Source organism: Cavia porcellus, unplaced genomic scaffold, assembly GCF_034190915.1.
Source record: "Cavia porcellus strain 051 isolate PalLab524CR breed Dunkin Hartley unplaced genomic scaffold, mCavPor4.1 scaffold_5, whole genome shotgun sequence".
Taxonomy (NCBI): domain Eukaryota; kingdom Metazoa; phylum Chordata; class Mammalia; order Rodentia; family Caviidae; genus Cavia; species Cavia porcellus.
The window spans coordinates 83,659,647-83,675,834 of record NW_026947488.1 but is presented as its reverse complement, the minus strand read 5'-3'; the positions used below and the strand labels follow the sequence as shown (position 1 = coordinate 83,675,834).

Below are 16,188 nucleotides of genomic sequence, written 5' to 3'. Positions count from 1 at the left end.
CAGCTGCTTAATTTTGTGTAGAATTTCTGAAATTTGCAAAAACTGCACTTAATAAAAGTTCCAACCAATATATCCATCAATGTCAAATTTTAAAGTTTTATACGTTTGTTTCTTTCTACTCTTAGTGCTGCCAAAGTGAGCACATTTCTTTTTGAAAGCACTATCCTTCATATCTAAAGACATACACACACACACGTATATCAATATGTTATGAGGAGAATATGTGACACCTTTTTTAATAACTTCAAAAAGCCACTCTGGTGATGCCATGAAAATCAACACCTACGGGCTTACATTTGTATAATGCTCAGTTAAGTGCTAGACTTTATTATATTATTTAGTTCTCATAGAAATGTAAGGATGTATTATTATTATAATTATTATTACTGTAAAATGAACAACTGAATTTCAGTAGGCTTTAACTACTCGGCTATGGCTTTATCAGTAAATAGTGGACTTAGAAATGGCACCTACGCCATCTGACTTGAGAACAAAATATTGTATAGTAATATATTTCAAAGCTAGGGGTGTAGCTAAGTGGTAGAGTGCTTGTCTAGCATGTGTGAGGTCCTGCATGCATTTCACATTAATGGCTAATGTACTGACTATCCAATTTATACTACATATTGTTAAGTGTTTTGTAGACAAAAACATTTAACTGCATAACAACGACCCATTATTTATGTCCTATTACAATCTCTATTTTGTAGATGAAGAAATTAAAGAACAGTAAAGGTGAAGTCATATGCCTAACTTCACAAAATTAACTAGTGCCGCCAGATACAAACTCAGACTACTATACACAAGAAAAAAGCCTACATGGGAAAAAAAATGTGAAAACTATATGAAATAGAAATCAATTTTTCAATCACTTGCTCCATTTGGGCTGGGGGACAGTCCTAAAATACAAGCTTCTCTCACAATAAATCTGTCTATTTTTCAGAGTCGCATATCAGTAGTTTGAAAAAGTACTGAGCAAAACCACTGTCAGTTGTACATCAGGGTAAAGTAGAATAGCTTTCTGTGGCCTGCATAACAGTACATCAACAAAGCAATCTCATTTGTAATTCTTGGAGTCAGAAAGACAAATGTTAGAATGGACTTTGTTAGGAATTGGGACTTCTAAAGTTATATAGTATGAAGAAAAAGGATTAAGCTTTGGTTTCAAGGTACTTAATGAGTAACTAAGAGAATAAAACCTCAATTTAATGTGCTGCAAAAGAGCTGGGAATGAGGCATTCAGAGTATATACACTCATGCAATATGCACATGTATATAACCAACAATTTTTACAATTCTTAACCAGCTTCTAAGGAAGAGTACACAAATACATGTCAGTGGTTACTTTTAAGAGAAATACATTAGTGATCATAAAACATTATCCTATATTTTTAAAGGTATAAAGTTAGCTATTATATAATAACTCTATAAATACTCTATGCAGTTAAGAAAAAAACCATTTTTCCAGAATGAAATTTTAATCCTTTTATATTCTCAATTTTTTAAAAAAAAGTTCACTTCAGATTCAAAGGCTTATCTGAAGATACATTATTTTATTTTAAGGTAATTGCAGAACTAACTTTAACAAACTAACATATGTATTTCATAGTATTTTTCATATCGTTTCTTTCTCCCCAAAATAACTCAAACATTTAAACTATGAACAGAAACAAGTCAGAAATCACTGAATTTCAATCCTGGTTCTGCCTCTGACTAGCTTTCTTATCTCTTGCAAGTCATTTAAGCTTTCAGGATATTTGTAAAATGCAGTTAATTAGCTCATTCTGCAGTGTTATGAATCATGGGATAAAAGACTTTTGAAAATGCTTTGAAAACCTTTAGATATAATACAAAAGATTGTACACATTATCCAGATAATGAAAGAGTAGGACCCAGAGATTTCCAGATAAGCTGTTCATAGTACAACAACAACAAGAAATTTCAATTTTTCTTTTTTTAAAGGTTACATGCATTAATAATTCTATTAAATGTAAACTTTTAAGGAGACTGAAGAAAATTTCATATTAAAATTGTGTAAGAGACATTTTCTTCTAATGCTTATTAAAAGTATTTGCTCTTTAGGAAAAAACATCTCTTCTACAAATTTGTCTTCAGATTTATGAATATACTTAGCATAAAATGATGGTGCATTTATTGTAGAAATTCCATATAATATTTGGATTGTTAATATCCAATCATAACAAAGAGAACAAAATGATGGCAACAAGTCTTTAACTGAACCTGTTATCTTTCTTCTTTATACTTTATAATAATCATGTTTCATTAGCTTTTTTGTCATCATCACTCCAAGTGCAAAAAGTCAAATTATTTCATAACCATAAAGAAAATTATACTAGGTTCACTATACAATTTAACAAATAGTAGGGAAAGATTTAATTTTCAGATATCTAGTTTGTTTGACTTCCTTATAATGGCTTACTCATCAAAGAATAATAGCTGGAATTTTATTTACTGTTACACTACTACAGATTGCATTAAAACTGCTGGCAATGACGCAGACAATTAAATGTGGCTCCTGACCTTTACAAGTTTGTTTTACTGCAAAAATGACACTAACAATTATGGAATAATTAAATATTACTATTTGTGGTATGAAAGCAAATAACAACATAAATGTATGCACAGAAAAATTCTAAAAGAATTCCAATAAGGAGAAAGATTCTGTGCTGCAATAGGGTAATGATGCAGAGATTTTATTTTAGAGGAGTCTTGAGTTTTGGAAAGGGGATTACAGAAGGAAGAAGACATTTCTAAAGGGGAAACAATCATGAGCAAACATTCCAGATAAGGGGAAAAAACATGGATTGCTCAAAGAATAATTACAGTAAGAATACAGTGGGAAAACCCAAGGTAACTCAAATAACAATTATAGTTATAAATTCTAGAAAATAAATTTAGAACAATCTATAGACGCACTGTATAGAACCTAAACAGAGAAGAGAAAAATTATACACAACTGTGAGCCAATAAATAATTCTGAGAAAAGGGCAGCAGTACCTGAGAAATAATCATAAGCAGTGCTGTTTACAAAAAGCAGTATGGAAATGAAACATTTTCTGGTGGCTACCATTTGCCAGGATCCAGGCTAGGCACTTCATATGCTATAGTATTTATCTTTACCATAATTTTATTAGTTATCCTTCCCTCTTATAAATGGGAAAACTAGTCCCCAAACATAAATAATTCGAAATGAGTAACTTCAACGTGTCACATGATCTAGCTGATACAGAAGGGAACTATTTTGCTTGCAAAAATGGTTCAGTCAATATGAAAATGGTTTGATGATTTTATAAAAAAACTTAAATATAAAATTATCAAATGACTTCACAATTATTCCTCTAAATATGCACCTAAGAAACCCCACAAATAGGTATTTCAACAAATAGATGGACATGCATATTCATGGTAACACTATTCACAATACCTAAAAGGTGGGAACAACCCAAATTTCCATTAATAAATAAGATCATCAATTATATATGCAAATATAATATAATAAGCCATAAAAAAGCAACAAACTACCAACATTCTACAATGTAGGTGTATTTCCAAAAAAAGACAAAATGAAGGACTTAAGCAACAAGGTTAGGGACTGTCAGTAGTGTTGAGCTAGTAAAATAATACGACCCCCTCAGTTGTTCTCCCTTGTATGACAATGCTGTGATTGTCTGGGGTCATAACATCACCACAATCCAATACACCACAGGACTAGGTGCTGAGCCAAATATATGGTAACATTTCATCGATAATAACTTGGGAAGCTAGGATCTTGGGACAGACACAAAAAACTAACAACCATCTACACATGAAGACATTTCTAAAAAACAGACATTCCCTAGAGAAACCTCAATACCAGTGATAAAGTATACACTATAAGAAATTACAAGCATCAACACAGAGAAAAATAGTAATAGAAAATGACAAGATGCAGAAGCAAAATGCATTCCAGACCTCCAGTCCACCTAGGACACATTCAGGGGCAACAAGGTAGAGAAAATCCGAAGCCACTCACATACATTTTCTGAAATGATAGCAGAAGTTAAAAAACAAATTAAGGAGGATACAGAGAAAATAATCTCTCATTAAAAAAAATGGATTGATGATCAAAAGGAAACACTTGTTCCATGAATCTAGCGTAAACTGAGGAGTTAAAAAAAATTTTTAAAAAAGAGGAGAGGAGCTTAGGAAAATGACAGAAATCATGAATACTCAACATGGAAAAAAACAGAGGCTATGAAACAGATTCAAACAGATATGCAGGAGATTAAAAATTTCATTGAGCCTTTTCCTCTGTGCATGCAGCATGGGCAGAGAGAGCCAGGAGATCTGAAGATCTGCCTCTGTCTGCTGGGCACCAACACTGGAAGGCCTTTTCCTCTGTGTGCCCAGCTTGGGTTGGGAGCCTGAAGAAGATTCCAGGATTTGCCCCTGTCTGTGGGGGCACAGGAAGGCACTTTCCTCTGAGCACCTAGCAAGGACAGAGAGAGCCAGATGATCCAAAGCCCGCCTCTGCCTACTGGCGCCTCCACCTCCTCTGCCGCCCAGTGCAGGCCAAAGGAGACAAGAAGATCCACCTGTGCCTACTGTGCACTGCCGCCAAAAGGCCATGTCCTACCGGAGGCCAGCAAGGGCAGAGAGAACTAGCAGATCTACCTTCACCTTCGGGGAGCTGCCACCACAAGGCTCCTTTCTGCAGGCAGCCAACAGGAGCAGGAACACACAGCCAGGTAAGCCCTGTGCAAGCTGGGCCACCATTGGAGGCCCTTGGTTTCCTCAGGCAGTCATCACGCACTAGCAGAATCAGACAAACACACCCCTGTGTGTCTGCCAGCATTGTGGGAGTCCCAGTGTAGAACATAGGCTAAGATAAGCAGCCCCATCTCCACGCACCCCTGATCATCAGCAAAATCACAGTGTAGCTGCACACGTCTAGAGAAGCCTGCTTCATGCTCTACTATTTCCCTGTTTTTAAGTCTGGAATTAGAGGACCCCAGGTGCCTATCTCATCCGCCTGCACTGCCTAGGGACAGCCAGTGTAGGAAGTGCCTCGGACCCCACAACCAGCCTATTGGGAGGAGCCTAGGGGAATATCAAGATGAAGGAGTAAAAGGCAAACTGAGAACCGTAGCCCAAACTAACCAAGTCTGGGAGACACAGTCATTGAAGAAAAGAGAAGTCACACACCTGAAATTTCTAAAAGATTAGCAGCTGAAGTAAGGAAACAACTTCATGAGATTATAAAAGCAGTCAAATCAGAAATAATGTCTCGGGTAAAAGAAGAAATCACAAACATAATGAAAGAATTGTTCAGTAGGTCAAAAGAAGACGTACGAGCATAGGAAAGAAGACAAAAAATATGAGCATAGGAAAATGATGGAAACCTTGACTGAATATAGAAAGGAAGTACAATGCATGAAACAGTTTCAAAGAGAGACACAGGAAATTAAAAATGTAATTGAAATCTGGCAAAACCACTTGAAAGAGACTGAAGCTAGACTTTCAAACCTTGAAGATAGGATTGCAGCTAGTGATCGTGAAAGGAAAGATATCTTAAAAATATCACAGAATCAGGAAATAACTCAACAGCTGAAAGACGTTACAAAGAAGCATAATTTAAGAAAGACAGGTATCAATGAAGAAGCAGGGGTCAACACACATGAAATTAAAAGGATATTCAGAGCAGTAATAGAAGAAAACTTCCCAAACATGGGAAATGGATCTGGAATGCAGATAAGTGAGGCAGATAGGACTGCCACTAGCCATAAACAAGGTAAATTTACACCCAGAAATATAATAAGCAAGATCCCAGAAATTCAGCACAAGAATAGAACATTAAAAGCTGTTAGAGAAAAGAGACAGATCACTGTAAAGGAAAACCAATCAGAATCACAGCTGACTTATCAACACAAACCATCAAGGCAAGAAGACTTTGGAGTGAAGTGTTTCAAACCCTGAAAGAAAACTTTTAACCCAGATTGATGTATCCTGCAAAACTATCTTTCAAAATTGATGGAAAAATAAGATACTTCCATGATAAAGAACTGAAGGAATTCATGACTACCAAACCAACCCTACAGAGTGCTAAAGAATGTTCTAGAAAGAGATAAAGATGACCATGGTTTCAGGAAGAGCAGCAGAGGATGATCATCAAACAAGACAGGCAATTAAAGGGGAAAAATGGAGGACCAACAACAGGAGGATAGCAGGGCAGAGAGAAGCCAGTGTATGCTGGGTGTAACCATTGATGTAGATGGCCTCACGTCAGCAATAAACAGCAACACAAGGAGGGTGGATCAAAAAACAAGATCCATCGATATACTGTATATAAAAAACATATTTAAACTGGAAAGGAAATTCATAGACTAAAAATCAAAGGAGAGAAAACAATTGTTCCATGTGACAAGAGATCAAAACAAAAAGAAAAAAAAAAGCAGCAGTAACTTGCCCATCAACCGCAGAATTGATAAGAAATACATAGAATTTCATGCAGTGGAAAGCTACCCAGCTATAAAGTAGAATAATCTCAAGGCTCCTGTAGGTAAATGGATGCAACTGAGATCATGTTCATGGCCGAAGCAGTTCGAACTCAAACGTGTGAACTCTAGTATAAGAAACAGGAGTTGATGGGATCCAAAACCAAAATTGTTAACGAAAGAGCAAAGGTAGGAAACCCCTGGGAGGGAAAGGTGAAAACTACTGTCAATTTCTTATTTTCTTATCTTGAAATCTAGTATTGTTTACAAAATTTTGTTAGGTTTGGTTTTGTTCTATCTTGTTTTGTTAGATTTTATGCTGTCAGTACAGATTGAATATAATGGCATACATTATGGTAATCATGGTTTTCTATTATATTGTTTTGAAGTCTTATAATGCTTTCATTCATTTGATTGGTTTATTCTGTTTTGATTTTAGTATGTGTGATGGTATGAACAGCTATTTTGAAGAAAACAAGACATTATGGTAGCCATTGCTGATTTCCTATCCTCTTGCTTTGAAGTCCTATCATGCTTTTGTTCTTTTATTTAACTGATTATATTCTGTTGTGATTTATTTGATTTTATTATGTGTGATGGTATAGACAAATTTTTTGAAGAAATGAGATATTACAGTAGCCATTGTTCATTTCCTGTTATTTGGTTTTGAAGTCTTGTAATGCTTTCATTCTTTTGAATGGTTTTATACTATATTGTTATGTTTGATGTTGATGTTTTTGAAGGTATACTTAACTATTTCAAAGAAAAGAGACATTATGGTAGTTACTGTTGACATCAGATTGTCTGGTTGTGAAGTGCTGTGTTGCTTGCATTGTTCTGTTCTGATTTGCTTTGTTCTGTTCTCTTTTGTTTTATTCTCTTTAAAATACAAATTTTCTAAAATAACAAATAGCTATTCTATTTGCAGATAATGTGAACTTCAAGCCAAGACTGATCAAAAGAGATACAGGTTACTATATATTTGTTAAAGGAAAACTCCAAGAAAAAGAGATGCAATCATAAAGTATATATTTGTCATATATATATATATATATATATATATAAACAAGTATATAAAACAAGTATTAATAGACAAGAAAAGCCACATAAGCACTGACACAGCAGTAATGAGGGATCTTAACATCCTGCTGTTACAAAAAGACCAACTAGACAAAAAAATCAACAAAGAAATATCAGAATGGAACCAATCTTGTGAATAAATAGACTTATAGATGCCTACAGTGTTCCAACATACTGTTTTTGGCTGCGCATGAGATGTTCTCCAAAACAGATCACATAATAGCCCAGAGAACATGGTTAGTTAAATACATAGGAATTGAAATTATCTTGTGACTATTATCTGACTGTTCTGCACTGAAATTGGAAATCAGTGACAAAAGAAATCCAAAAACACCAGAAACATAAGCAAATTAAATAACACCCTACTAAACAACTAATGGGTCACAGATGTTATTAAAGAGGAAATTAAATAATATCTACAATTAAACAATAACGCTGATTCAATATGTAGGAACTTGTGGGACATAATGAAAAAGAGTCCTGTGAGAGAAACATAGTGTTGAATTCATTTATCAGGAAAACAGAAGGAGCTCAAATAAATAACCTAATGTTGAACCTGAAACTTCTAGAAAAAGATGAACAAATCAAACACAAAGCTCACACATCGGAGAAAATTATAAAGAGCAGAAATTAAAGCAACTCAGATTAAGAATTAATGAATCAGATAGTTGGTTCTTTGATAGATTAAATGAAATTGGTAAACCCTTAGTCTACCTTATCAAAAAGTAAACACTCAAATCCATGTAAGTAGGAATGAAAAGGGGAGATCACAAGAGATCCACTGAAATCCATCAATACCTAACTTCAATAACATTCATTTTTACATATACTCATATATATATATAAAAGTTGAACATCAAATATCAGTCAATTGAAACTGAAAATGCACTTTAAAACTCACCAACAAAGAAAAGCCCAAGTCTAATCAGTAGACTTTCTAAATATGAATACTCTCTGTTAAGTTATGCAACCATACAGCTTTAGCCTACACACTTCCTAAAGAATGTAGCTTTGTGTTCGATATGCAAGTTCAAAAGTTAAGGGCATTTGCCATGGAAATTTAAGTGAACGCCAATGTGACAAATGATGCTGCTCATCCAGTTATCTCAGTTTTAGAACGAGATTAGACTAGACTTTAACTGTAAGTCTTACCAGATTGGACTCACACTGTTCTTATCCCTTCTCCCCTTCATTTCATTTATATAATCATTTTTAATAATGCAATGAACACCTTGAATTTAGAGAAAACACAAAAACAGAACCTTGACGATAAGTTCTATACTTGAGCTCTATATTCTGAGCTCTATATTCTATGTGTACCACCCTGTCCATCCATTTGTTTCCCCTTTATAAGGCATGTTTATCAAAGGGGTATAATATATTACATTTTCTTATAAAACAATAGATTCATGGAAAAAGCATCGAAAAGCAAAGTCTGGTAAAATAATTAGTCGAAATAAAGTAGTACAATGTTTTCATAAAACAATTCAGCACAAGTGAATAAAAAGGCCTTCTAAATACCAATGACATGTAACCTCATAGACTTATTTCTATACTAATCAACCTCAATAAAATAATCTAAAATATAGAAATGACAGTATATAAGACGTTCATTATATTGTACTGGTAAGACAAAAAATCTGGAGGTGAATGTTTAAATAACAAGCAAATAATTAAGCAATGCTACCCATTTAACTAAGGACTGTCCTTTGCTTATCAATCAAAATAAATTTTCTATTTGAAAAGTGTCATAAGTTTGAAAGTGTAATTACAGAACCTACTCCTTACCATTACTACAATTTCCAATGTTAAATTAAAAAATAAAGGATGATGAAGATAGATACAAAAACACTATACATTCTGAGGTTTGGACTTTTATATCACTTTTGTAATTTGCTTTAAAGTCATTAAAAGTGAAACTTATAAAACAAAATTAGTAAAATTATATTAATGGAAACAAGTATCTAATGGGCTAAGCAATATAAATGTTTTCCTTTTTAAGAGTAAATTTGTTGGGGCTGGGGATTTAGCTCAGCGGCATAAGCACCTGCCTTGCAAGCAAAGCAGGCAGTCGTGAGTTTGATCCCCGGTACCGATAAAAAGGAAAAAGACAAAAAAAAAAAAAAAAAAAAAAAAAAAAGAGTAAATTTGTTAATGTTTAAATAATGAACTGAAAATATCTTTTCAATACAAAATGCTACTGAAGAATGAATGCATATTATGTAAACAGGAATCATGTTTGCTTTATTTTATAGTATATCCATTTGAGTTGAAATATGAAAAAATCAATACCAAGCAAAATTCTAATAAATCATGTTTTCTATGCAATTAAAAATGAAATGAATAAGCCACACACATAAAATATAATAAGTATTTAAAGTTATATTGAAGATTACAAATATTCAAAGTCACAATTAAAAAACGTATTACCTACTTACACCTAGAAAGTAAGTTACTTGTATTAGTGATTTAGGGAATCTATACATTATTCAGACTTCTGTTCCCAATCTTTATACTTTGAATAGTTTGTGGATACAAAGAACTAATGCAAGAGATCCTTAAATCAATAGGTCTATTTGTATTTTCTCAATAGACATTGTCAGTTGATGGTGAAATTACTTTTGAGGTTTTTTTTCCAGCTGAAAATTATTCCTTTGTAAATCTTCAAAAATAAATGATCTTAAGAAATATGTCCTATTCCTAACAACTTATTGTTGAATAAATTATATAAATTTTTAAAGAGCACATTAAGATTCAAAGTAAAATATCAGTATTTAAAAAATAAAACTTGGATCTTAGACATTTTTAACAGGTGAATTAGTGCCCACATGAAACTGAACATACGTAAAATCAAGAACATAACATTACTGTACCTTTTAGAAATAAAACCTATAGCATTTTAAGATTAGGTGGTATGGACAGTTCAAAGAGTGAGTCCAAAGTAACTGGACGAATTATTATTGACACTGATCTCACTTGCTCTAAAAGAAGGAAAACTTTCATACCTTCTACAAGGTAACTATTATACCTTCTGCAAAAAATAACAATGGGTCACAGTCTTAAATATAAAAGTATAAAAAACAAAACATAGGAAGAAAATCCTATAGGTTGAGTCAAAAAATACATGCCACCAAAAGAAACAAAACCAATAAATTTGACTTCATCAAAACAAGTTTTTAAAACACAAATTTTATCAGTAACAACATAAAGAATAACCATCCAGAATTATAATGAAATAATATCTACTTCAGGTAATACATGGTATCTATTATTCATATCTTACAAATCAGTAAGGACTAATAAAAGGAATTTTTTTCTTTGACTCATCTATAAGTATGCTACAAGCCAAGGTTTTCCTTTTTCATTTAAGAATTATCAATTATCAATACTTACCAGCAGCTTCAAGAACTAGTTGGAGTCTGGCTTTGGCCTGTTCAGCTGGTGGCTAAAAATCAATCATAAAACATTTATAAGTCAATTCTAATAAGTGCAGCTTTAAATTAATGTATTAGTATGTATAAAAAATTGAAAATTTTATCAAAATCAGTATTAATAACCATCTAAACCTTAATAAAATTCGTCATAGTAGTACTACCGATCTACACTTACCATTGTAAAATCACATTTTTCATTAAATAGGATTAGAGAATGAATGAAGTTCTTTTCTTTAATGGAAGTCTGTCTTCTATACAATATTACTCCAATCAGCAATAATGTAACTAACTGCTGATCTAACAGTAAAGACAACCCTACACTAACCACACAGTCTCAAGTAATTATTTCTTTGTATGTGGAAAAATGTGAGCGATCCAGTAGAATTTAAATACAGTAGCAATTTGAGTCTTTTATCTCAGCCAAGTCAGACCCTAAAACCAAATAGTTTCTGCTTTCCTATCTGAATTCAAAAGGAGCAGTGGTGAAGAAGATAGGATATAAAGTAACTTAACCCATTTTTTAGTTTTCACTAACTATCCTAAAACAATTTGCTTAACGAACCTTAATAAGGCTGAAAAGGTTGAAACAAAACTATTTCCTACAAGAGAAACCTCATTCTGAGATTTTCAGAGACTGTATTATTAATGGTATCTGAACTATAACATGGATTATATCAAAGTTCTGACTTTTCTCAAAGGTTTATCAAAAATAGATCTTTTTAGAATCTAAGACAGTACTTACCTGTATATTTACAAAGATGCCAGCAAGAAATTAAATAACTTACATAAATTAAATATCAAAATAATTTCAAAATTAACATCAATATATTTTAACATTTTGCTATTTGTAAAAAAATGCTTGATTTAAATAATTGAGTACAGAAAGAATACACTGTGCTCAATAAATTTAAGAATTTAATGGTGCTTCTAAGAAAGCTAAGAAACTATAAGGGTGGTAGATGAGACAAGTGAAAAGACAGGGAGAGACTGTCATATCACAGAACAGAAGTAAACAAATGTTAGCACTGGCCCAGCAGGGCTCATTTTGAGTATTTTACTGGAATTTATCCATAATCTTTGTTTACATATTGTTGTCTATAGCAGCTTTTGAGCTCAACTCAATAACAGTATTTGTAGAAGGAAGCTCACAAACAACAAAGTCTAAGATGACCATCTGAAACTTTAAGAAAAAGTTTGTCAATCTCTGACACAGAAGACGGAAAATTTAAACAGAGGGGTGATATGATCTCACCTGCACTTTGATATATCTTTCTAGTAATATATCTAAGGTTAAAGCAAAAGGAATGTGATTAGAGGCAGAGATCAGTTAGGTGACAATTAAACAGGGCCAAAGGAGACGATGGGGCCTACGCTAGAGTAGCAGCACAAAGGCTGGACAGGAAGAATCACACTTCAAAAATATATCAATGATAAAATGAAAATACTGGATAGGAGAGGAGGAATTGACAAGCAAAAGAAGTGTAATTATATTGCTTTTTATTTAATAGAATGTATGTAAGCATGTTTTATAAAATTCTGAAAATATAAGAGAACAAATTAAATATATCAGAGCCAAATATCAACAGAAGACTAACATACACTGGATATAATCTAATCATCATAACTTAAAATGCTTATAGGTAACAAGTAGTTAATGCACTTGTGATGATAAATAGAAAATGACTTTTGACATGAGTATCAAGGAACACAGAAAGTGTAGAGGGACGACTGTGTTCTGGATAAAAGCGGCAGCTGATACTCAGCTCCAAAGCACGTTATTATGGAATCTTAAAAAAATTTGTAAATTTTCACTAGAACAAAGTCATCCTGAAGACAATTACTATACAGAAAGAAGTACTTCTCAGGGTCATTTCTTTCTATCTTTTTTTTTTTTTAATTTAAGAGAAAAAAGATGACACAAAAACAAAAAGTAAAAGAGACAAACAACAACAACAAACTCAAAACAGTACCAAGAAAGGATTTCAAAACAGGTTGACAGGAATTTAACAATGGTTATAATATTGCATATCGTTACCTTCAAAAGGGTTGCTTATATTACCAGATATAAACATTTAAAATTGATCTAGTCATGAGTACTAACTGTTCTTTTCCAAGAACTAATACATTAGTAGTACAGTCACTATAGCTATCTAATGTATATGTACATACAAATTTATGTCTTTTTCTTTTTCCCTTCCTTCTTTCTTCCTTTCCCTATTGCTTTTTCTCTTTGAACAGTTTCTTACTCTTATACAGTGTTTATTGTAGATTTTGGATCATATATATGCTCTTTCAGTTTCTTACACTAGGGAAACTATGATATTTACACATGTGAGTTAGATTTATTTTACTTATGAGTATGGTTTTATATCCATTTACTTATAAAGTCTCAGTGCAATATTTCTTTATAGCTGAGTAGTACTCTACTGTATAAAAATACCTCATCTTTTTTATTCATTCCTCAGTTGATGGGCATTTGGGTTGTTTCCAGAATTTCACTATTACAAGTAGTGCTGCTATAAACATGGGTACACATATATCACTGTGGCATGATGCTTCCATTCTTCTGGGAAAATGCCCAGAAGCGGGATAGCTAAGTCATTGGAACCTCTAATCCTAGCTTTTTGAGGAACCTCCACACTGATTTCTACAGTGGTTGCACAAGTCTACACTCCCACCAACAAAGGAGGAGAGTTCTTTTTCCCCCAGAACCCCGCCAGCATTTACTATTGGTTGATTTCTTGATCTTGGCCATTCTTTATGGAGTGAGATGGAATCTCAGTGTTGTTTTAATTTGCATTTCTCGAATGACCAATGATGTTGACCATTTTTTCAAGTATTTACTTTCCATTTGTATTTCTTCATCTGAGAAGTGTGTATTCATCTCAAAAGCCCATTTTAGGATTGTGTCTTTGAATTTTGGGGACCTGATTTTTTTTTTTTTAATTCTTTGTATGTTCCAGGTAGAAGTCCTTTGTCTGAGGGACAACTGACTAAGACACACTCAGTTCATGTTTCATCCTCCTTCTCTTGGAGATTTCTTTTGACATGCAAAAACTTGTTAATAAGGTGATATCCCAGTTGTTGATTCTGGGAAGGATTTCCTGTGCAGTTTGATTTTTGTTCAGGAACTCTCTGCCTACTCCTATGTTTTCAAGATTTCTATCTACTTTGTCTTTCAGCAGATTTAGTGTTTCTGTTTTAATATTTAGATCTTTGATCCATTTTGACTTTAGTGCATGATGATAGGTGTGGGTCTACTTTTAGTTTTCAACATATGGAAAGCCAGTTTTTACAGCACCACTTATTTAAGAGACTATCTTTCTTTCAGTAAACATGTTTGGGCAGGGCCAGTTTCAATTCTATACCAAACAGCTTGTGATATCTGCTATCTACCTACCACCCCTGGTACTAACCTGAAACTTTACACCATATAACATAAATATAATGGCAAAACAGAAATGATATTCTGACTAGTAGCTCCTAAGAAAGGTAAGAATTACAAAGTATACATATCAGACTATCCTTAGAAGCAGTGAGTGTCCTTTGAAATAAAAATCTTAGATACTTTGATAACATAATTCACAGGAGATTTTCTATTGCACAAAGAGAAATTTTATTACAATTGAAAAATAATATAAACAAAGAAAAGTATTCAAATTAATTGCTTATAAAACATCCTGTAAAATATTAACAATATTGGTATAATGTTCTACTTGATGAAATATTTCATGGTAGTTTCATTCCTCCTCTTATTTATAACCACATCTTAAAAATACAGTGACTTTCTAAGATTCTTGATGCAATATATGGTAGTACACACCTGTAATCCCAACATTCAGAAGAGGAACATTATGAGTTCAAGGCCAGTCTGGGTTCATAGTGAGTTTAAGGCCAGACTGAACTACATAGCACAACCCTGTCTCAAAAAACAAAACAAAAAATGAAGAAAATGAGATTCTTGATGTTTTACTATTTGAACTTGATGTTTATATATTTTTTCCTAATTGTTCCTATAATATATGTAATAAAGGGCCCAAAATAAGATTTTCTTCTAAATACATTTGCATATATAGACATGACTTACTAAATTTTAAGAAATACTGAAATAAACTCCAATAACAGGGATAAGTATATTAGATTGACTAGATTTTTAAAAGTAATCTATGTCTTATGAATACTTTTACTTTGCTTAGATTCCTAGCTCACACGTTTTCAATGCACAGGATATGAAGACTGTATTCTCAATTTTTGCTCATTTGCAAGTACCTTTTTTCACTGCGATTGGACCATAAGTTGAATAAATGTGGGATTCTTGGCTTGTAGTCTTTTTCTCTGTCATCTGCTCCTTGAATTGTTCTCAAGTATCCTATATAGTACTGTTTCTGGGCTTTTGCTTGTCTTTAGAAAAGGGCAAGCACCACAGCTGTCTGTTTGGCTGGAACACTCTTGGGTTCTACTTGCCATTTATGTGGCATCATATCTATTTGCTCAAATATATATATATGTGTGTGTGTGTGTGTGTATATATATATATTTGTATCAGTTAAATATGAGAATCTAGCGGGGAGAGAGAATAAGGGCCACACCAGCAAGCAAGCACAATCTGGGAACCAGCACCATGTGTAGGCCACTGCTGGACTAGGAACAGCCAGACCCAAGCCTCTCCCCATGAGTCAACACTATTTGGGGACTGGGGCAGAGAGAACACAGCCACACCAGGAAGCAATCCCAGTCTGGGAGCCAGCGCCATGTGTGGACTGCTGCTGGCCTGGGAACAGCCAGACCCCAACCCATTCTGGCATGCAGGCTGGAAAAAAGAATTACTAATGTCCTCATCTCCCACTCCCTGCAGTGTAAGCACCCAGACTGTCTGCAGAAACACAGGCTATGGTAATAGCTATGGAGGTGAAATGCAACTGGATACCTGTGGTGCTTTGGTGTTACAATCACATTGCAGGTCTAGTGCTAGTGGTCTGATAATAAGCTCAGAGAACAGCAGTATGCAGTGTGGCACCCAGGGGGATCTCCTTCTGAGGATTGTAACCACTGTTGATTCCCTATGGTCTTTTGTTTTGAAGCCCTGTATCATTTCCATTGTTTTATTGGGTTGGGTTTTATTCTCTTTTATTTAGATTGATTATGTAAAATCCCATGGCAGGGGCAGCTATTTCAAAAAT

The 16,188-nt window shown here is 33.6% G+C and overlaps 1 protein-coding gene across 1 annotated transcript in view; it reads right to left on the bottom strand.

Moving 5' to 3' along the window:
- Rsrc1 (arginine and serine rich coiled-coil 1) overlaps window positions 1-16,188 on the bottom strand; it is a 413,588-nt gene that overhangs the window by 162,479 nt on the left and 234,921 nt on the right. The window contains exon 7 of the mRNA XM_005006761.4: window positions 10,968-11,019. Coding sequence (XP_005006818.3) covers window positions 10,968-11,019 — 52 coding nt within the window. The remainder of the gene's footprint in view (window positions 1-10,967; window positions 11,020-16,188) is intronic.